The sequence below is a fragment of the Diceros bicornis genome, chromosome 21, assembly GCF_020826845.1.
Source record: "Diceros bicornis minor isolate mBicDic1 chromosome 21, mDicBic1.mat.cur, whole genome shotgun sequence".
In the NCBI taxonomy this organism is placed as follows: Eukaryota; Metazoa; Chordata; class Mammalia; order Perissodactyla; family Rhinocerotidae; genus Diceros; species Diceros bicornis.
This window is the reverse complement of record NC_080760.1, coordinates 38,850,593-38,873,824: the sequence shown is the minus strand read 5'-3', so window position 1 is coordinate 38,873,824 and position 23,232 is coordinate 38,850,593. Positions and strand designations below refer to the sequence as shown.

The 23,232-nt window shown below is 47.4% G+C and overlaps 1 protein-coding gene across 2 annotated transcripts; it reads left to right on the top strand.

The window, feature by feature from the left end:
* The first annotated feature begins 444 nt into the window (after positions 1-444).
* On the top strand, positions 445-16,782 carry C21H8orf76 (chromosome 21 C8orf76 homolog). Of its 2 annotated transcripts, none has more exons than XM_058564888.1 (6): positions 445-574; positions 3,476-3,571; positions 4,322-4,462; positions 8,150-8,607; positions 12,880-13,012; positions 16,450-16,782. In XM_058564888.1, the coding sequence occupies exons 1-6, from the start codon at positions 461-463 to the stop codon at positions 16,645-16,647; spliced, it is 1,140 nt and encodes a 379-aa protein (XP_058420871.1). In that variant the 5' UTR covers positions 445-460; the 3' UTR covers positions 16,648-16,782. The 2 variants fall into 2 exon arrangements, with proteins under 2 accessions (XP_058420871.1, XP_058420870.1); XM_058564887.1 differs by having other exon boundaries at positions 4,319-4,462.
* Positions 16,783-23,232: the final 6,450 nt, after the last annotated feature.

Genomic DNA, 23,232 nt, shown 5'->3' with positions numbered 1-23,232 from the left:
ATTGATCCTGAGCAAGTTACTTAACCTCTCTAAGCCCCAATATCTTCATTTGCAGAAGAGTAATCACTGTGCATTTCATAAGTTGTTGGGAGAGGATATAAAGTGCAAAAAATTGCTTAACACTGTGCCAGGAATATCGTCAGTCGCGAAAAACTGGTACCTACCAGTTTTAAACAGCTACCCTGGGGCCAGTGCTTTTGATGCGTGCAAGAATCGCTCTGTCCATCTCCTGAAACCGAGAAGTCAAACTCGGGTTCGGCGAGTTTGTCAGATAAAAATCGCAGCTCAACAGTGACTTTCCACTTGCAGCCGGCCAAGCCCGGGTTAGGCCCCGCCAAAAACTACAAGTCCCAGCATGCCGCGCTCTGGGGCTTGGCGCACTCGCCTCTTCCGCGTTGGCTCCCACGTGGGCGCCGCTTTAGGCGCCGCCTCTGCTCGATGCCCCGGCAGTGGGCGCGCGATGGAGGGTGGGTGCTGGTTCGGCGGTGAGTTCGAGGACTCGGTGTTCGAAGAGAGGCGGGAGCGGCGGCCCGGCCCCTCCGCGTCCTACCGCGCCAAGCGCTGCGAGCCGCAGGTAAGAGGCCGGGCCTCGCCCTCGCGGGTCCCGGCCGGACGGCGCGTGAGACGCCCCACGCCCGCGTCGCCTTCCGCTGAACTCCAACCCTCCCGGCCCGAGCGCCCGCCGCCTTCCCGGGCTGACCCTCTGCCCACCCAGGCCTCGCGTCATCCCTTCCCCCGACGAGGAACGGCCCCGCCCACTCTGCCCACCAGGGCGGGAGGAACCCCCGCGCCGTCCGCGGTTAACTCGGACGTGTCTCCCTACGGCCAGCGGGTCTCTCTCCCTGCTCTAAGGTCAGCAGTAACTCCCGTGTGCCTTCCCTGACTCTGCAGCCGGGCAGTCCGGGCCCCCAGAAATCCGGCCACCCCCTACTTGTCAAACCTTGGTGTTGTCTGCTCCCCAAACGGTGACGTCCTACCCACCGGCCTGCCCTTGTTCCGTGAATTCCCCCTGCCCACCTTAACCCCGCCCTGACGGTCAAAATCGTTCAATTGTGTCCATTTCTCAAGGCACATCTTAAATGCCGCGTCCTCGAAGAAGTCTTCTCTGATTCCCACTTCCCATCTAATAGTTTTGTCTTTGACTCCTTTCTCCCCTTTGAGCTTCTATTAAAGCACTTGTCAGTGTCCCAGAGTGCTAAATGATCACGTGGGAATGGGTGCTTAACTTTTATGTCCCGCGCAGTGCCAAGCAGTTTTTCTTCATAGGAGCTCCGTAAATATGTTGAATTAGCATAGTATTACTTTGTATCGTTTCATGTATGTAAATTTCATCTCGCCAATAATAGCTACTATTTATCAAGAACTTACCTGTTCCAGGCATTCTGCTGGATTCCTTTACCTGTTGGCTGATTTTTCCTTACAACCATTGTATTTACACGTCAGGTGCTCAGTAATTACTGAATTGTATTTTTGGTCTATTTCACGGAGGTTTTCTCCTTAACCACATGCAGTCTTCCAAAGTTACCTCTAGTGTTTGATCATGTAGACTAAAATCAGGGAATAGGCTGGGAGGTCATGTGGTGCAGCATTAAAAAGCCGTGGTTATGAGGCAGGACCCTTGAATTTCAGTGCTGGCTTTCCCACTTGCCTCTCAAGATGTCAGTTCCTTTTTGGTCATTTGGGAAAAGAATATTTGCTGGCTCACAGGGTTATTGTGAGGATGAAATGAGAGAATACTTTGTCAGGTGTGATGTGCTGTATACTTAAAAAGTAAAACCCAAAGATCACTTGTCTTTAGTATATGATACTGCTCATAAACTCAGAGAAGCCGCATTCAAGTCGTGTTGGTTTCCGTAAGTGTCAAACCAGGAGTTGGGGTTGGAAGAGTTCTGTTGTCCCTTCCTGCTCGGATTCTGTGTGGGACCAGATGTTGGCCTTATCCAGCACTTTACCTCTTAGTCCCATCCTCGCTCACAGCTCTTCCCCTCCCTCTTCTTATCAGAAAGGGGTATTTGAAGCCATTCCCTGTTTGAATTCTTGCAGGCCTGCAGGTTAGGTGGGAGAATAAAAATAATCATTTGAAAGCCAATTTTGCTTGATCATTTCCCAACAGGATAATGAAAATTGGATGGAGGTTTGCGGTTACGCAGTTATTCTTCAAGAACTTGGGATTGGGTAATAATCCTATACAGTATGTGACTGGAGAGCCGTGGAGTGCACAGGGAAGTTATGGGTTCAGTATACAGACTGTTGTTGAGTTACACAGTACTTCAGGAAGGGCAGAAAGACAGCGGTGACCAGCTCTCTCCACTGTGATGGATCAGCTCAGGAGAGGAACTGTTTTACCAAGGTACCAGGGACAGTGATACCCAGGCAACTCTTAGAAATAGAACCAAGCAATTTCAGCGTGTTGGGGGAACCATCACAAATGCAGTTACGTTTGAAGTGATAACATTTAACTGGGGATGGATTTCATTCAGCCTCAGTGTTTTACTGTGATGAGATCCTTCTTTGGAGCTGGGAAAACTGGGACACAGAGTGCTATTTGTCATACCTGTTTTCTCATCCTAACATTCTTTAGTCAATAACCAAGAAATCTCAGCCTCCCTTTCCTTTCTATCCATAGGGTTTAAATCAGCAGAAAAGTGAATAAAATATTCCAGATGGGCCTGTCTTCAGCCTTTTCTCCAGCAGGTCTTTGACATTCAACTATAGGGAAGCTTCCTTTCAGCCTGAATTTCTGTCTCCTCTTTGCTTAGATTCTACTTTTTTTTTTTTTTGAGGACGATTAGTCCTGAGCTAACATCCGATGCCATCCTCCTCTTTTTGCTGAGGAAGATTGGTTTTGGGCTAACATCTGTGCCTGTCTTCCTCCACTTTACATGGGATGCTGCCACAGCATGGCTTGGTAAGCGGTGCATCGGTCCGTGCCCAGGATCCGAACCTGTGAACCCCGGGCCGCCAAAGCGGAGCGTGCAAAGCAGAGTGCGCGAACTTAACTGCTATGCCACCAGGCCAACCCCTACCTTTTGCTTTTACAACATTTGCATAATAGCACTGTAACAATAATTCTTCTTTCCTTTCCATAAAGATTTGTCAGTCCCTCTTCCATGACTTGAAACATTTCTTTACAAGGAAACTCAGTCTAAAGAACCAGAATGAACTGTGCTAGTTAAATGCAGGTTCCCAGGCACCATGACCCCCTATTGAAAATGCTGCAGATGAAACCATATACTTCTCTGCTTTTTTAGTTGAGAGGTTTCATACTATTCGTATGTTTATTACTTGTGATAATTTTAATCAAAACTGGGCCATCATTAAAATTGTCATGCTTCTTTGTCAGATGTTTTCCCCGAGTCTCATCCTGAAGAGGTATTTTTTTTGAGGTTTAATCGTGTATAGGAAATTCCTTCTGGGTATGAGGTGGGAAAGTATAGCTTCATTCTCAGTAATATGCTATATTCACAACTTCTAGTGGTTTTATGAAGAAACGGGGAGCAGTGATGATGTTGAAGCTCTGACTGTCCAGAAAGTCAAAGGGGACCTGGCGTACAGACGGCTAGAGTACCAGGTAGAATTCAGCCTATACAAGAGTGCGCTTCTTGAAGTGGGCCCCTGTTCTGTCAGTTACAGCGTATGTGAATAACAGTGTGCTTGGCTGTGAGTGGGTTGTTTGTGAAGATAAATTTAATCTTTTGTGATATGTGTTTCTAATCTTAGAATCCCAAGTTTCTATCCTTTCTCCATGGCTCTATACAATTTGTTTTGTTTCCTGTAACTCCAACATAGGGATCTTTTTGAGATCCTTGTAGGTCTGTTTCCCCAGGTTCTGTATCTCGCACTATGTGGGAGCCTCTAGCACGGATACCTCATGGTGTCAGAGGAGCAAAGCGCCCCAAAATGTAAGAACAGGGAAGAGCTAACAATTTGATACCAGCTTGCTTTACATATAGATCTCATTTCATCTTTGTGAGAGTCCTGTTGTTATTTTGCTGATGAAAAGGATATACAGCAAGTTGGTGGCAAAACCAGGATTCAAACCATGGTCTGTTTGGCTCCAGAATGCTCTTCCTACCCTAGTAGATGTTTTCCATGGTAGTAGTGGTTATATCCTCCAGCCATCATCTCTACCTTTTAGAAAAATAGTGCTGACTGAAATACTCAGGTCTTCCTTAGTTCATCGTTGGGCCAATGTTAACATTACCTTCTGCTTAGGAAAAAACAATCATCCCTCTAACTGAATCCTTTCTCTACTATGTTTTCCACCTTTCTTTTCTTGCCTTCTCTTCCTTTCCTTTATTTAACAAATAATCGCCAGAAGGCCCTGCAGGAGTATTCCAGTATCTCTGAAAAATTACCGTCTACGAATTTGGCCATGAAAAGGGACGTCCAGGAAGGGCAGGCTCGGTGTCTGGTTCACCTGGGGAGGCACGCAGAAGCACTAGAGATCGCCGCAGACTTGGTGAGTGGTTTCTTTGCTTATTTTCATCTGCTTTCCTAGGATGGTTGAATAGTTTATTTTCTAAAAAAAAAAAAAAAAAGGAAAAACAAGTTCTTGCCAGCAGCAAAATCTGTGGGTTTGGATAAGCGGAAGAGAACTGTCAGTGGTGTAAGAACTTTATGATGATGAACAGTTTGGAGCTCTAGACATAATTGTTTTCTTGTAATATTTTTTCCTGTGTGTGCTCAAAATTCTTCGTTGCCTGAAAATCTCATTTGCGAAGGTTTTACTCTCATTAGGAGTAAATACTCAGAGTGGAAGGATTGTCAGTGATCTGTTTTCTTTAGATTTTTTTTCATTGTATTTTCCATAATTTCTACCATGAACATATATTACTTTTGTAAACAGGAAAAAAAGTGACAGAAAATGACTAAATGTCATTCTGAGCCAAGCTTAATAATCCTTTTTATTTTTAAATGGCATTTACAGCATTTTTTTAAAGGATAAAGAAAAGCAGTTCTTTGCAATTCTAGATTCTGCTTGTTTTCGAATTAAGGCACTTATGGTTTTCTTCTATGGTTTTTTGTGTAAATTTTGTATGAGGATTGGTCTGAGTTGACCAATCGTAGTTTATAGATGAAAATGGGTTTTCTTCCTCAGAAGGAATTAATGAGGCACCAAGACACTGGTCTCGAACCCTGTGGATCTAGTCGACCAGAGGTCAGCGTAAAGTATGCATGCCACTGAGCTGTCCTCCTCCGGCTCCTCATCTAAGAGAAATCCCTAAAGGTGCTTCCCGAGGGGTTCATTGCATAGGACCTCAGCCTCTTGCAGTTGGAGGAAACCTCTGCAGTAACTGTCTTCAGAACATGGGAAACAGCTGTGTTCTTTCTTCTCCCCTCTACTAATTGTGGGTTAACTCTGAAACTGGAAGATGAAATTACCTTGTTAAGGGAGCACAAGGCGTGAACAGTGAACTTGGTGGAATTGAACAGTGTTCATTCTCAGTCTCCCTGGTCTGCCAACAGCAACTTTGGCCCTTCTGCTACCTTTTTCTAGACGTCAGTTCCGTGCTTTGTGATGGTTCTGCTCTCCCATCCTCTCTCTTCCTGGCACCTCTTGCACGTCACAGTTGTGCTTTGTCTTCCCTGCCTGGACCTCTGAAGGCAGAGGCAGCTAGATTGGTGTCCGGGACTGGATTAGCTCTGTGGTTCCTTCTCGCTTAGTAAGTCTCTGTTTCTGTGGCTCAGCAAAAGATCTGTTGTTGGTTCGCAGACGCCAGGTTTCCAGAGCTTGGGATGGTTTCCAGGCAGGAGGAGGGACTGGCCAGAAGACCTTCCACTCTGGTCAGGACTTGGAGAACTGTTCATCCGGCTTCTGGGTGCCCTCTCGGGAAGGATGGGAAGGAAACGGGCAGTGCAGGCTAGTGGGTCTCACCCCTTTCTTTAGGTGTCTTCACATGGTCTCAGTGGACCCTGCCTATTTGCATGGTTTTCTCATTTCCTGGCATCCGTGTTTTGTTTTGTTTTTTAAATTTCTTCCCTACTTGCAGACCGTCTTCTTTCGTTAGTAGCTCTGGCCCGTTTCTGGTTTTTGCTTCGGTGGTGTTTGGCCCCTCACGTTCTGTAGGGTGACAGGGCAGTGTACAGCATTGACCAAAACAGATGTCTGGTCCTGGAGTGCCCGTCAGGACATGAACATGTGCTCACAGCTTCTATTGACGTTTATTCACCTCTCTTCTGAATGATTTTTGGATAAAATTTGTAATAGAACTTATTTCTTAAATAATTTAAACATCTTCTTATAGTAGCTGATATGCTCATGTGATGAACCGTGATAAGCAAGCTGCTTTCTGACAGTAAAGGACTCTTTTTCATTTATGCACTCTACAGACATTTATTTCAGTCCTGCCGTGTGCCTGGTTCTAGGTTCAATGCTAAGGAGACAGATAACCCATATCCATACCGTGCACATACATGCTCGTCTCGTGTCTAGTGGAGAATCCTAAGCCAGCTAACATGCATCAGCGCTTCTGAAGTACCCTTCATTCTGTGACCTCCAGTGTGACTGTAGCTCTGCTCCTTACTAGCTGTGTGACGTCAGGCAAGTTAGATAACTTCTCTGTGACTCAGTTGCCTCGTCTATAAAATGGGGATAATAATAGAATCTATTTTAAAGATTTGCCGTGAGAATTAAATGAGTAAAGCCCTTAGAATAGTTCCTGGCACGTGGTAAGCACTCAGTGAATGTTAACTGTTGTCACCATCATCACCTTACAGAAGGAGCTGCAATATTCTGGAAAAATCACACCCACTCATTTCAATGGAATTTAATTTCCAGAGAGTTATTTACTAGTTATGCTGTCAAAACCCTCGCATCCGAATCATAGTTTGTATGTCACAGCCTCAACCCCAGCACACACACGTTGCTTTCTCAATACAAATGTGTTTTACACAATCTAAGCACTGCAGACTGGTGTAGAAGAAAGGTAGTATTTGTTTCGGATAATCTATGTGTGTTGCTTTCCTTATTATAAATAAAAGACATGAAGATGTGTTACTCAGCAGTTACTAAACATCTGTTGTGTCTGAGGTGCTGTGCTCTGTACAAGGAATTCAGCATTCAACAAAAACTCTTTGGAACTTAATGGTCTGTTGGGAAGGACAGAATAACAAACGATAGTAATAATAAACCCAGATCAGTTCTGTCATTGGGAAGGTACGGTATGACCAAATAGGTTGCATGGGGCTTTATTTCCTACCTTTTCACTCAATATATGCATATTTAGGATCCTCCCCAAACTTCCGCTCACTGGTCTGCCAGCTTCTTCAGGCTGCGTACTGGGTGGTTTTACTCGTATTTCTTGCTCTGTGTAGTTCTGAGTGGGAGCTTGATCTAGAAACTAGTTGGCCAGGTTTTCCTTAGACTTAAAATCAACTGAAAGGTGACTGTAGTCTGCCATCTGCTCTCCGCAGACTTTAACTTAGAAAAAGAGGGCTTGTTTTCCATAACCCACAGGGCTTTTGCCACATGGCAAGTTAGGCAAGAGGCGGTGGCTCTGGTTAAGGAGACTTGAAAAGGATTTTCTGATCAGAAGGAAACCGAGTAACCCCCTCTAGCCAAAAATAATTGGCCTAATAGTTACCAGGGAAGCATTTGGATTCAATTATGATGCATCATGAAACACTGAGAGCTTCAGGGCGATCCTGTTAAGATGCCTAAGCCAAGTAAAATTTGGAAATAGAGTCAGTTCGAATCCTCAAGGAAATTACCAATTGGAATTTTAGAAAGCCTGGAATATTAAAATGGAACCATTAGCCCAGGGTATAAAAAAGTTGGCCTTGGGTCTTTCAAATATCTGGCTGAAGACAATAAAGATTATGATGAAAACTGAACATAAGCTGCCATTTATGTTTTTGGTGTGGAACTTTGTCAGGCCACCATCACGTGAATTATGTTATTATGACATTAGGATGTTTGAGGGTGACTGGAGATTATTTTGCTAGGTTGTACATATTTCTCTAGGTTTATGGTTGCAAGCTGAGATCTACTGAAAAATATTTAGTTCACTCTACTTCTGCGGCTACTGAATCATACTTCTAATTTATCTTATTTAGAACATATGCAACTTGGGTTTTTAGGCATCTCTGTTTTTATGTGGAAAACATCCTGCAGTTTAAGGTTTTTAACCTTTTTTTTCCTCCTTAGGAAAATAAAGCAACTAACACAGACCATTTAACCACCGTGCTCTACCTCCAGTCTGCTATTTACTCAAGTTTGCAGAACTTGGAGAAAACAATTTTCTGCCTACAGAAACTGATTTCTTTGCATCCTTTTAATCCTTGGAACTGGGGCAGATTGGCAGAGGCTTACCTGAATCTGGGTCCATCTCTGTCAGCATCATTGGCGTCATCTCAGAAACAGAACAGTTTCACCTCAAGTGATAAAACTATCAAATCCTCCTTTCCACCCTCGGAAAAAGACCGTCTTTTGTGTTTGCCTGAAACGTTGCCTGGGAGCTCTGTGTTTCCTGTGGAAGCAAGCAGCAGTAATAACCAGAAGAATGAGAAAGCACTTAAAAATGTTCCAAACTGTACAGCAGAAAAGAGAGCAGCAGTGTTGCTAGAGACTCAGATGAAAGCCTGTGCCTCTCTTATACGAACCAGGTAAATGAAGAGTGGATTGAACAACACGTGGACTAATTAAAGATTTTAGTTTTCTAATTTTAAGCTTCAAAAAATTCTAGGTTAGACACTTGGTATATGTTTTTGAGAGTTTTCCTACGGTCTAGACCGAATCCTTTGAATGTGTCCTTTTAGTATGTAAAATTTAGAAACAAAACTATATTTGCTCAAAGATACAACTTGTATCATTACTCAAGGTAAAATGTTAAACATTAAAATTAGGATAAGAGAATTAAATGTATAAAACATTGACAAAGGGGGAAGAGGTATTTTATTTATTTATTTATTTTTCCCCAAAGCCCCAGTAGATAGTTGTATGTCATAGTTGCACATCCTTCTACTTGCTGTATGTGGGACACGGCCTCAGCGTGGCCAGAGAAGCGGTGCGTCCGTTGCTGCCTGGGATCCGAACCCGGGCCGCCAGCAGCGGAGCGCGTGCACTTAACCGCTAAGCCACGGGGCCGGCCCGGAAGAGGTATTTTAAACAAGGAATTTTTCACTCGTACGTTCCACAGAAATCTCCTGAAGGAGAAACTCTGCTCTTGTGTTTGATTCACTATTAATAATGTGAACAAACAATGTTTAATTCATTCCAAAGAGAATTCCGTGGTTTAGGGACTCCAAATGGTTTGAATCCATAGAGTATGAGAGTTGAAAGGAAAGGGGAGAATACACTGGGCCAATTCTGTAATTTGTGAGAGAAACAGACTCCCTTGGGTTTCTAATGATACCAAAAAACATAAAGTTGTATTTTGTTTTATTTTTTTGGGGGGGGGGGGAGGAAGATCAGCCCTGAGCTAACATCCATGCCAATCCCCCTCTTTTTGCTGAGGAAGACTGGCCCTGAGCTAACATCTGTGCCCATCTTCCTCCACTTTTTATGGGACGCCGCCACAGCATGGCCTGACAACTGGTGCCTCGGTGCGCACCTGGGATCCAAACCCCGGGCCGCCAGCAGCGGAGGGCATGCACTTAACCGCTACGCCATGGGGTCGTCCCCTGTTTTCTTTTTTAACTCTGGAGAATTCAAGAACTATTGATTAACAGTGAGGCTTACTGAGAAGTGGTATCTATTTGGTGGGTTTTAAACTTTATTCAGCAGGTGTTTATTTAATGTTGACAATGTTCCTTTAGTTCAGAAGTACATTGAATGGCAGCTGTGTGCCAGGTGCCTGCTGGGTGCTGGGATCATAAAGATTGTTAAAAAAGAGTCTTTTTCCTTATACAACACACTGTATTGAGGAAAATATACATATAGTCAGTGACTTGCCACACAGGCGCTGAACAGTGTATTAGTAGTGTGTACAGAGCTCTCCAGGGACCAGTACACGGGAGCTGTGCCGTGTGGCAGGAAGGAGGAAGCCTTTACAGAGGGGACGAGGCTTCTCTGGAACATTCCTGGAACCTTTGTCAGTTGTGTGGATAAGTGCGTACTAGGTGCTTTGTATACACTATTTCATTTTAATCCTCACCACTCTCTGGGGTAGATGTTGGGATCCCACTGTGTAGACTAGGAAACTGATTTAGAATCACGCCCAAGTGACACAGCTCTGAAGTGCTGCCAGGATTTGGGCCCAAGTCTTTGACTCCAGAGCCTGTGTTCTTTCCAGGATATCTTGCTGACTCCATGGAATATTCCCCAGCTGAGGAGTGGCATGCCAGGTAAAGAGAAAAAAAGCACCGCCCGACGGGTGGAAGGGCCGCTGTAGCACAGCGTTGTCGCGTGGGCTGGTGCGGCGCGAGCAGCATTGGTGGGGCAGCTCAGGAGGGAGGTGGTAGACCAGGAGGCCGGGATGGCAGCGTAAGCAGGAGGCAGACTGCGGTCAGATCTCATTTTAAGGAACCTAAAAACTTGTTACTGAGTGAATGAATCTGGACTCCTCCACTTGCCAGCTGTCTGAGCTACACAAATTACCACTTAAATTCTCTGATCTCCACTTCCCTCATCTTGACAAGCTGGAGAGATGGGGAAAGTCTGCTTCCTGAGGCGGTGAGAAGTGAAGTCTCTGAAACACTTGCTGCAGGGCGCAGCATGCAGTAGGTGTTTGGTGAGTGTGGTGCTTGTGTGCTTTGGGTTTTATTAGTACAAGAAGTCAGAGGGAAGGCCTGAAGAGTAACTGAAGGGTTAAATGTTGAAATGGTGTGGCAAGAGTTGTGATCTCAGGGCCGGCCCCGTGGCTTGGTGGTTAAGTGCTCGCGCTCCGATGCTGGTGGCCCGGGTTCGGATCCCGGGCGCGCACCGAGGCACCACTTCTCCGTCCATCCTGAGGCCGAGTCCCACATACAGCAACTAAAAGGATGTGCAGCTATGACATACAACTATCTACTGGGGCTTTGGGGAGAAAAAAATAAAATAAAATCTTTAAAAAAAAAAAAAAAATGTTGTGATCTCAGAGAGAGACCTGGTGGCTGGGAGGATGTGTTAGAAGAAGGAGTTGGAGCCAGGAGCCCAGTGAAGGGGCTGTGGAATATCGGGGGGAGGTGGTGAGGACCTGGCCTAGGACAGTGCAGTGGTAATAAAAAGAGGAATGGATGTCACTGCAGGATGGAATAGACAAGACGTGGTGACCAGCTGAGTGTGAGGGAAGGATTCCTCTTCACTCCTAGAGAAAGAGGACTCAAAGGCGGCGGAAGAGTTTACCTTGGGTGTGTGGGTGCGTGGCGGTGCCTTTCACTGGGACAGGACAGATTTAGGGTGGAAGGAATGATTTTCGGTCTCGTGTGCTGAGATTCAGGTGCCTGTAGGGTGTCCGGCTGGAGCTTTGCATTAGGAAATGGGAGTTGAGCTCAGAAGAAGGGAGCTCGAGGTGAAGGAGCTTCGGGGAAGAGCTCAGCAGTATGGTGGTAGTGAGAAGTCGGGCTTGATTCTGAGAAGAGGGTTTGATGGCTGGGGCTCATTTGTGACCTCTGAGAGGCAAGTTCAGGAGTGGTGCGGTGACGGGTAGAGTGCAGAGGGTTGAGGAGTGAATGAGCATGAAGTAGAAGGAGCAAGTATAAGCTGTATTCTCAAGTAATTTCGGGAGCAAGCAAGCACCTAAATTCACAAATGTGAATGCCTTCAGAGGCCAGGAAGGTCATGGGGACTGTTAGAGGGAATGTGAATCAGGTCCTGTCTTCCGTAAACCTCTCCAGCGGCTTCCCACTGCACTGACGTAACTTCCACGTTCCTTTCCGTGGCCTGCAGGGTCTGACGTGAGCTGGCCCTGCCTCTGTTTTTCTCCTCATTCACTCCAGTTTTTCGTCCCAGCCACGGTGATCTTTTTTGTGATTTTCAAACACGTCAAGCTAGTTCTTGTGTCAGGGCCGCTTCCCCCAGGTAGCCCTGTGGCTGGCTCCTCCTCGTTTGGTCTTAGCTTGAGTGCTATCTCAGAAAAGCCTGCCTTCACTGCCCCTCTGAGGTAAACACTTCGTCCATCCTCTCTTGGATTTTTTTTTTCATAGCATGCATCACTACCTGAAATAATTTATTTGTGATCTCTCTCCTTCCATTCCGTGAAGCAGGAACCTGTCAGTTTGCTCACCAATATCTTCGAGGCCTAGAGTAGCGTGTGGTACATTCCTCAAGACATCAAATGAGTGAACAAGAGAGCTGACTGCTTCTGGGTATACCGCTAGGGACCAGTGAGGCCTGAGGGAAATTGGAAAAATCTACACATTCAATATTTTAACAATCAATCAAGAGAAGGAGCCGTGTGAGGAGGCCAGGAGGGAGGAGGAAAGAGGAGACCAGGTTATGATCGTGACGGGGAAGTCAGTGGTGAGGCGACTGCCAAGTGGTCATCAGAGGGTCATTACAGATCTGGCCCTGTTTGGGTGGCTGCAGTGTGCTAGGGGATCTGACTGGTCCTTGAGGTCACTTTGCTGTGGGTTCAGGGAGATGGAAGGTCACAGAACAGTGACTTCAAAGGAGCACATCCAACATGTGGGGGTGGAGCCTTTGATTGGGAAGCTGATTCTTTTCACTCCAAATTATTTGTGCTTTCAATCACTTGACTTTACAGGAAGCCCTTTTGAGGTTTTGCTCTCTAAAGATTTCTTTGAGAAGCTTTGGTCTGTGAATTTTAGAAAAGATGGCTCTCCAGTGTGGAGTTGGGCGGTTTGTTCCGAGTGAGAAGCTGTGGGGTTCACAAGAGGGTGAGCTCCTCCCGTTAGCCTGTGGGAGCCCCATGCCGCTGAATGCCTGTGCTGCGCAGAAGCCTTTCCTCCCCGCCGCCCCTGATGCGGCGCCTACACATGGCGCTTCCTGTTTTCCAGGCTTCTGCTTCAGCTCACCCAGTCTCAGCAAACGTCGTTTGCTTTGGAGAGGAACTTACAGACTCAGCAGGAAATTGAAGATAAAATGAAAGGGTTCAGCTTCAAAGAGGACACTTTGCTGCTGATAGCTGAGGTGAGTTTATGTGAAACGGGGCATCGTAGATATTTTTCCTGGCTCCGATACCATATTTTATAAAACGGGCAAATCCCATCTACTAGAGGACTTCTGTCTCCCTCCTTTACGTGCCTTTTGATCACTTAATCCCCCAAAGCGGCCCCTTCAGCATCCTTCTCCTGCAGCACGCTAGAAGGCGGGGGCTGTGCTTCCTGTACGTGTCGGTGCTGGTTAGCACCTGCCTGCTTGAACAGCATAAATGCCCAGTAACTGCTTTCTGACTGCTGAATAAAGGAGGGAATGAATGTTGACATTTGGGCAGTACTTCTGTATGTTTTTTTCTCCGTGCATCCTCCCGATGGCCTGTGGGATAGGAGCTGGGAGGGAGGCTCCGACAGGTCGTGACTAGCCTAAGGTCAGATTTTAAGTGGCACCCATCCAGCTACAAGTCCATTTTCTTTCTTCTCCACCCTGTTACTACTTCAATGATTGCAGAGAAATTCAAATGTCAACTTTTTTTTTAAGCTGTATTACCTTTTTAAAAAATATGCTGTTGAAACTTCTTAGGATGGCATTTGGAGATTATGTATTTAAATTACGCTGGTTCCTTTTAGTATGCTACACGTGAAACTTGACAGCTCAGGTACTTTTCCGCTGAGACTAACTCTATCCATATACATCCTAATGTTATTCTTTCAAGACATACCTCCTGCATGTTTCTGATTGCCAGGCTCCCTCCTTCCTTCCCCGAGCCAAGCTCTCATTGGGACGTCTTTTCGCTCTTCTGGGACCACGCTTTCCTGTCTATCCTCTGAGCCTTTTTCAACCATTCCCCTTCCCTGGGCTCTTTCCCGTGAGCCCAGATGCCGTCTGTCCCTCCTGATCTACCGGAGCCTCCTTAGTCGTCGTTTTCTTCGTGTTTCTACAGCATTTGTAGCTACTGACCGCTCACTCAGTGTTTCCTCTTCCTTCTGTGTCTGAGAGGCTACCCGAGTCTAGGTTTCTCCTGTGTTTCTTACTATTCCTCTGCCTCTGGGGACTCCACCGGTCTCCTCTGTCTTTTTTTTTTTTTTTTTTTTGTGAGGAGATCAGCCCCGTGCTAACATTTGCCAATCCTCCTCTTCTTTTTGCTGAGGAAGACTGGCCGTGGGCTAACATCCGTGCCCATCTTCCTCCACTTTATATGGGATGCTTGCCACAGCATAGCTTGCCAAGCGGTGCATCAGTGCGCGCCCGGGATCCGAACCGGCGAACCCCAGCCTGCCGCAGCTGAGCATGTGCACTTAACCGCTTGCGCCGCCGGCCGGCCCCTCCTCTATCTTAAGTGATGACATTCCCTGAGGTTTCACTCAGGTTCTCTGTTCCCTCCACCTTTCTCCCACGGAAATCATAACCACACTCAGTTTCAGTGGTCACCTCTGGGTTGATTACCCTCCAATCTGTGTCTCTAGTCCCGTCTCTGGCACACTCGTGTCACATCTCAGATTAATTACCTACTGAGTGGTTAGTCTGAGATGATTGTTGATTATCTACTGTCACTTCAAGCACAAAATGTCTAAAATGGAACTACTCATCAAAACACTTTCCAGTCAGTCTTTGGTCAGTGCCTCGCCTAGTGTGGACCCTTTCATAGATGTGGCCGGCAGTGAGCGTGTGTTGAGAGGAAGCCGAGAGGAGGTGGAGAGAACCATCTCTTCGTTCTACGCTTAATCGTTTTCGTTGGTCTTCGCTGTCATTCTTCTTTTATCCAGACCCAGAAGCTCTCTAGCTGTGGGCTTCTTCTTCTCCATCTCACCTCCAGCCAGGCACCAAGCCTACCCTTCCTTCAGGTTCACCTTCATTTCTCTCCCACCGCTAGCACCCTGGTCCTTATCACCTCATGTTTGACTCCCACAGGGACCTCCTGGCTTGTCTCTCCTTGCTTCCTTGCTTTCTCCCCTCAGATCTTTCTTGAACATTGCTACTGGGTTCATCTTAAAACATTGCTTTGTCCACATTATCCACTTGTTTAAAAACTAAAATGTGTCACCATTACCTCAGAGGTCAGGTCTAGTGTAGGTACCTTGATTTAATGTCTAGGGCCTTCTGGAGAGCAGCCCCAAACCTATGACCTAGTAATTCCTTACACAAATCTTTGCTTCCACTAAACTAATCTGCCCATGTCTAACAACTTGTCCTGGATTTTCCCATCTCCACCTACTTACCGTTTCCATCCTCAAAGACCCAGCTGAAGTCCCACATCCTCTAGGAAGCTTTCCCTGAATGTCCTGGTCTATGGCCATTTCTCTGTCCTCTGAGCTCAGATAGAGTGATTGCTTGACTAGATAGCTCTTTGGGCCCTAAAAAAAAAAAGCAAGAATACGTCTTATATTTTCGACTAGATTTAGGTTCCTTATAAGTGAGAGTATCCTTATAAGTAAGACATCCTTGTAAGGTGTCTTAAACGTCTTCATGTCCGTCACCATGCTCGGTACCTCTGTGGGCCGACTGGAGTAGTAGTTCTCCACCTGGGTGATGCATGTGACATACCTGTGGAGCTTTCTTAAGAAGACAAATGTCTGGGCCCCCATGGGGATTCTAGCGTACGTTTCACTTTGTGCTCTGTGAATTTTACTTAGCATTGTGACATGAGCATGACCCTATATCCTTCAACATTCTTTGATTGCATACTTTTTTTTTCTTTTCATAGTTATTGGAATTAGGATCCATGTAAGGAGCACATACTGTTATTTGGTTCACTGTCTTGACTAAAGGTGGGCCAATGACTTAGTGGGTTCAGGTGCAAGCTTTCTATAACTTCAGTGTGGATGTCTTCTCAGAGAAGCTACCGCAGAATCGGGGCCTGCTTCTGGCCAGCAGGGAGCAGTATTGTGCCTTCAGAGGGCAAGCTGCTCCTTAAGGCCCTGAGGTTGCTGTGGTAACATTTCTGGAGGGATTCTCTCTCTGGGTCGGGAAAGGGTGGGTCGGCCCAGCTACTTGCTACTAGACTGTTTGCTGCCTGGGACGTCTTTGGAGAACTTCTAAGAGAAAGAATCTGTGCCCACCCCCCCCAGCAGCAGTTATATTCTGCCCCAGCTCTGCTTTTCGGTCGTTTTACAAGGAGGGGGAGTCAGTCACAGTTGCATTCTGCCAACGAAAGATGCTCTTTGATGTCAGGAGACTGACTCGCACTCCCTGTAGGCTGATAGTCCTGCTGCCACCTGAGTCCTTCAGTGGCCGTTCACTCAGGGAACGATGAGGGTAGAAATACGGGATATTTAAGGTACGTGGTCCTCAGATCACTACTTCTGAACAAACATCTTTTCAATATGTTGGAATGGTCGGAATTGTCCCCTGGCTGCTAAAGTATTTCTGCTTTTGTATGAAATCCGTTATTTAAACTTAATGAATAGCATAGTCTTCCGTTCCATGTCTGCTCCCCCTTTTATTGGGACAGGTGTTTTTCCCTCCTGCAGGTTATGGGAGAAGATATTGTCCCAGAAAAACTGAAAGACGAGGTTTACACAAAGGTGAAGTGTATTGGCCCCGCAGCCCTGACTGCCTTGGTGATCGCATCGTCGGAAGAATTTGAAGACAAGTGGTTCAGAAAGATCAGAGACCACTTGCGTCCCTTTGAAGATCAGTTGCATACAGATATACACATCTTGGCTTAGTGGTCTCTTTAAAAACAAAACAAAACATCCTGCACTGTATTAATTGCCCTTGTTTACTTCAGACAGAATCCACTGCTAATCATGGAGCATAGTGAATTAAAAATGACTATTTATGTTTTATAAAAATGGCTTCTCGGGGCTGGCCCCATGGTGTAGTGGTTAAGTGCGCGTGCTCCGCTGCTGGCAGCCCAGGTTCGGATCCCAGGCGTGCACTGAGACACAGCTTGTCAAGCCATGCTGTGGCGGTGTCCCATATAAAGTGGAGGAAGATGGGCACAGATGTTAGCCCAGGGCCAGTCTTCCTCAGCAAAAAGAGGAGGATTGGCATGGATGTTAGCTCAGGGCTGATCTTCCTCACCAAAAAAAAAAAAAAAAGCCTCTCTCCCAGATTATTTCTAGTGTGTTCAGTTTCTTGATTTTTTTGTTTTCTCTTTAGATTTTTGCCGTTTACTTATCTTGAGCCTGCTAGCCCTTTAGAAGATATCTGTTGGGAAAGTGTATAAAAGAAGCTTTTAGATTTTATAGTCTTTTAAAAACAGTTACTCTATTGTAAGCAGCAGTGTAAGTGTCCACATGTTTAGGTAAACTCATCAGGAATGACCAAGAATGTTGAAACGTAACAGTAAACCATTTCTGAGAAGGGTGTGTCAAGGTCTGAGAAGGCTCTGAGATTTTACCCCACCTGTCAGCATGTTAGCCTGCCAGTTTCACGGATGCTCCAGGGGATTTTAGTACTCATGGCCCAGGAAGCCCTTTCTCTCCATCCCGTAAGCTACACCATAAGCATATTTGCATCAGTTCTTCCCTCCAAGTCCCAAGGGGGAAATGCACATGGGCCCAAACCAGTGAGTGCACGTGTAGTGGTTGTGTTATAGGACAGGAACCCCGCGCTCAGGAAACCCCAGTCTTCTATAACGGGCAGTAAGCGTGCACGCCTTGTACTCAGAGGAGGACGCCATCTCTTTTTGAAGGTTGTTTGCCCTGCAAGCATCATTGAAACGATCGTCTGGAACGAAGGGCAGCTAGTGCCTTGCTCACAAGGCGTACAGAAACACGAGAGACCCGTGGAGCACTGTCTCCCAGGGTGATTTTCCCATCCTTTCAGCCACACAAATTATAATCACAGTCTGTAACAGCATCTTCAGTGACAAAGGGCCATCACCTTGCTCGAATTATCTGCGATGGAAGAGCTCCCTTATGAGAAGTGGAATTTACTAATAAACCAAAAACTTCATCCAATGCTGTCCCACACACCTTTTCTTTTTCTCAGCAGAGGGAAGAGAATTCCAGCATGGGCAAAAAGGCGAGTCATCAGGATTTCCCTTCCACGTCACCTGCTCACTGCACCCTTTCCCAGGCCCCGTCCCCAAACAGACAAAGGTCCGATTTTGTTTGTATTTTGACTACCCTTTTAGTATGAGTGAGTGAGTGCAGGATGAGCAATTGCAAGTTTAGTCATTCATCTCTAGCGTGAAACAAAGGACTTTGTATGATTAATAGACATTTCAGTTTTTAGGAACCATTGAAAAGTAGGGAAACCCCTCAGCAGCTCCCCATTGCCCTCCATCCATTCACTGAGTCGTGAACCATCACTTACTGAGCTCCTGTTACGTGAAAAGCATTGTCTGGTTGCCACGGAGACACTGGTGATCATGGAGTTTATGGTCTGGTGTGGATGGCCCTCAGGATAGAGCCCAGCCTGGAACATGGTTTGCCAGGCCCTTCGCAATAGAGCCATTGGCTGCCTAGGGCTTCATCTTCCCTGTCCCCGCTTTTGAATGTGCCGTAACTCACCTGCAGGCTTCCGCACAAGCAGCCGAGTCTGGAACCTCTCCCACCCCCGACATGCGGCCAATTCACGTTCAGCATTCAGGTCCCAACTTAGTGTTCGCTTTCCAGAAGTCTCCATGCCCACGTGGTGGAAGGCTTCCTGCTTGTACCCCTTCACCACTCACTCCCATACTGGCCCTTAATCCTCCGTGTCGTAATCACCTGTCTGTTTTCCATGATAGACTTTAAACTTCGTAAAATCGGGGACTAGGACTGTCTTGTTCATATTTGTATCCCCAGGGCAGAATACCTGGCATCTCACTGAACATTTGTTGAAAAGAATTGCTGAATAATTGGCCAGCATCTTATTTTGTTTGCGCAAAAGGTGAATACCCTGAGGTTCTGACACAGCGCTGAGGCAACCCCAGCACCCTGCCCGTTTCTCTGTAGGTAAACCCCTCCTCCCGTTGGTCTAGGCCTCCCAGAAATGCCCTTGTCTCCTCTGGCCTCTCTTGGCTTCCCGTCTCCATCCTAGTCCCCTTCTAACTTCGCCTGTGCTTTTAGCTTTAAGCCCTCTGGCCTTCCTCCCAGACCCACTGTCTACACTGTCCTGAACTGGCTGAGTGGTCTTCGGGAACCTGCTCACACCTCCCTCCTGCCCCACCTCACTTCCTGGCAGCGGCATGTCTGTGCATGTGAGAACCCTGTGCTCTGATGCCTCAGCCGTACCGCAGGCTGGGAAAGGACACCCAGGAAGACTGGCCCCTCTGGGTTTCATTACACAAAAGTCATCTTGATCATTTCCAGCACAGATGGTGAAGGTTATTAATTGAGCAATGGTGATGATGAAGAAAGACCTCAGGCCTGCCTACTTAGACACCCCACCCTCTTGTCAGTGAATGAATCCCTCAGAAGGTGAGCCGATATGAACCTCAGAGGTGACTGTCCACACTCCAGGTGGGTAGGACAGGACCCAAGGGCAGCTCTTGCCTCTTGTGACTCAAAAGGCCTGTCTTCAATGTTTTCTCCCAAGGGGGGATGTACGTCCGGTATTTGAGCTGGTGAGAGTCCTTTGTCCTTCACACTCTTACACCCCTGCAATCTTCATATTGTAGCCAAAGAGATCTTATAAAAATAAAGATTGTGGGGCCAGCCCGGTAGCATAGTGGTTAAGTTCACGTGCTCTGCATCAGTGGCCCACAGTTCGAAGGTTCCAATCCCTGGCGCAGACCAATGCACCACTCATCAAGCCATGCTGTGACAGTGTCCCACATACAAAACAGAGGAAGATTGGCAACAGATGTTAGCTCAGGGCCAATCTTCCTCCACAATAAATAAGAAAGAAGGAAAGAAAGAAAGAAAGAAAGAAAAGAAGGAAAAATCACTCTCAGAGCCCTTCGGGGATTTCCCAGATCTTCATGAGGCCTGTGAGGCCCTGGTGGTGTGGTCTGGCCGGGCCCCCTCTACCCCAGTTCACTCTGTTTTTTTCTCATGTCCTTGGACCCTCAGCATCCTCCCACCCAAGCCCATTGCCCCTCAAGTTACCTCTACTTGGAACATTCTTCCCTGCAATCTCCAACCCTGCCACAAACTCCCCCTTCCTACAGATCTCAGCTCAAAGGTCACTCTCAGATGAGATGTTCCTGATCCTAGACTTGCTCAGGTACCCCTTTTAAATGTCGTCACAATGCCAAAGTGCTTAATGGAGTTATAACTGAATATTCATTGTGTGGATCCTCCTTGCTCGATCATAAGCTTTAGGACTGTGTCTCTGCTTTGCCCCTTTATGGTGGAGCTCAGCTTCCTGGACTTGCCATGACTTCTGCTCCTTGCTGGCTTCCTGGGGCCCCAGGCCCTTGCAGAGGTGGCCTGAAGCCTGGTGAGCCAGCAGCCCGGGGGCCCGTCCCTGCAGAGCTCCAGTGCCAGCGCCAACGGGCCCCCTGCCCACCCACGTGGACTGCATTTCCACAAAGATGTGCTTCATTTTAGAAAAACCTTAGGTAGACATCTCTATGAGACAAATCCAAGGCCACTGTTTACAAAAAAGATTATTTAAATAGCAGCTTTCTAGTGCTTTTGAAATTTCATCTATAAAGATAGTTTATACACTACTTTCCAAGATCTTAATCATAAAAGCAAAAAGCAAACAAATAAAAACCAAAGAGGATTATACAAAAGAATCCAAAGCTTTCAAAACTGTGATCCTAATGAGGGGCAGCCCAGGCCTGGCTCCAGGCCTGTCTTCCCAAAGTGTGTCTGCCGGGAGACTGCTGAAGAGGTCAAGGGAAATAGAGGACAGGCGTTTGTCTGCTTGGGGCTCACGCTGCCTCATCCTTTTCTTCCTCGGCACTGAGTGGCTTCATCACCTAAAGCTTCCATGTTGTGTCTGCTCAGCCCTTGAGCTAATGACCACCCACCCCCCATCTCTGGGAACTGCCCTCTCATTCACATCAGTGGGTACCTGGCAGCCATATTTGTACTCAATGACCCTAACTGATTGGAGGGAGGAAGGAGGGTTTGCCTGACCTAAGCTGAACCAATCAGAATCTCCCCTGGAGATTCAGAGATGAAAGATGCTTCTCATGGGTCTGAAACTAACAAGGTCAAACAAATGTGGAGATGGCTCTATTCTGCCAAGTGGACTGAAGAGCAGACACAGCAGGTGTGTGGAGAGAGATTGGAAATGAAGGAGATGCCCAGAAAGGGGCAGAGGGACAGGTCTCTGCTTTGCTACTTCTGGATTCCGGGCTCTTCCTGTTCTCTAGGCCCGGCTACACTGTTGACTGAGGCCTCCACAAAACACCTGGAGTGTGGGAGGCAGAATAACGGCTCCCTAAAGATGGCCACATCCTAATCCCCAGCACCTGTGAATGTGTTAGGTTACAAAGCAAAGGGGAATTCACTTTGCTAATCAGCTGACCTTAAAATAGGGCGAGTCCCCTGGCTTATCCAGGTGGTGTAGTCACGGGGATCTTTATCGATGGAAGATGGAGTGTATTGGGCAGGGGTCTCCAGAGAGCCATCTGCAAACCAGGACGAGGGCCAGTATCAGAATCTGACCACGCTGGCACCCTCATCTTGGACTTCCAGCCTCCAAAACTGTCAGAAATAAAATTCTGTTATTTAGAAGCCTCCCAGTCTGTGGTATTTTGGTATAGCGGCCCGAACCAACTAAGACACCTTTCTTATTCCTCAGGTCCTCTCCATTCCTGAAAAGTCAAGGGCGAGGCCTGGCTTGTGCTCTTCAGGGGAGATGGGGAAAATGGGGCTCAGAGCTTGGGGGTCTTCACTAGCAACCGTTTCAGTGGGAGGGTCTAGAAAGCTCTGTTCTCAAAGCCCAGCCCACCAGCCTAGAAGGTGTCTCTGTGTGAATTTGGTGAGCGGGCAGTGGGGGAAGCGGCCTTGGCAAGCACAGCCACAGGCTGGACTCCAGCGTCCCCTCACCCTTGGCCTCGGGCACACGCTGCAGCCTCGCGCCGTGGCCGCCTCCCTTGAGCCTCTCTGTGCACTTGGCATGGCGCCTCATCGTGTGGACACCCTCACTCACCACACCCTAGGGAGGAAAGAAGGATGGAGCACCTTGGGAGGCAGCCTGTCTGTCTCAATCCGAATACACTATATTTAGTGAAGAAAAAGGAGGTCGTGTTTATGCTTGTACGTGTGTGTCTGCAATGTTTACATCCTCTGAGAGCAGTTTTCCTGACACACATACGCTCTTCAGGAGGAAGCTGAGAAAGTGAGTGACAGTTGCTCTGTGTCCAACAGCTTCTTGGACCGAGTCCAGAAGATGAAGCATTTGAAGATGCGGCTCTGGCACTTCCGTGACGGGCAAGACGGGCAGAGGCGGGGGCCCAGCTCAAGGTGAGGGCAGGGCAGAGGGAGCGTAAAGGTGGGCCTGTGGCGTCTGAATGTTCGTCTCCCTTGCAGGAGCAAAGCTCCCTGACCGATCAGTTAGCACTTGTGCACTGGGGACGTCCGAGGCCCTGTGGTTAGGGTCCCTCAGGGCCTGCAGAGATGCCCTTGGCCTCTGGGCTCTTACGATGCAGACAGGGAGATAGAGGTCAGTATCTGGTGAGGACCAAATGAACGCTACAGATAATTTCTCGAGAGAGAGGTTCGGGGGGCAGTGTTGATCATCAGCAATCGATCCTTCCAGTCAGTCCTGGCTGATAATCCTGCAGGTGGATAATGTGATCCTGAATCCCTGGGGTGGGGTATGCGTTTGGCCTTAAGTGAAGCCCCGCTTCCACCATGCGCCCCGGACAAGACTATCACACTGTTTCATTCTCTCATGTTCTTCATGGTGCTTGTTCACGTGGGTGTCACTCCCAGCTGACTTGGGGTTCTCCAGGACAGAAGCGAGTCTGGGTCTCTGCCTGTCACTGAAACGGTGCCTGGCACACGTGGGCGCCCCATTCCTGGTGGTGTATTTCACACTGTGGGCGAGACAACGGATGTTTCAGGGTGGTCCCCAGCAAGCAGGCACAGGTGCGATTCCAGCCTAGAACAGAATTAAAGATGGGCGAACTCGGTTTGGGAGGATTGGAAACTTGGATAAGGACTTGCTTTGCAGGTGTGTAAAACCCTGCTAGTCCCCTGGTGGCTATGGTGTCTTGGGACAAGAGCCCAAGGCCGGGGGCCCTTGGGAATCCAGTTCCACAAAGGAATGGCCCAGCCTGGTGTCAGTGGGTCCTGAGGTTGTATCAGTCAGGCCAGGCTGGATTATGGTGCGGTAAGAAACATCCCCAAATCTCAGTGGCTGAGACAACAAAGGTTTGTTTCTTGCTCTTATTACTTATCCACTGCAGGTCGGTG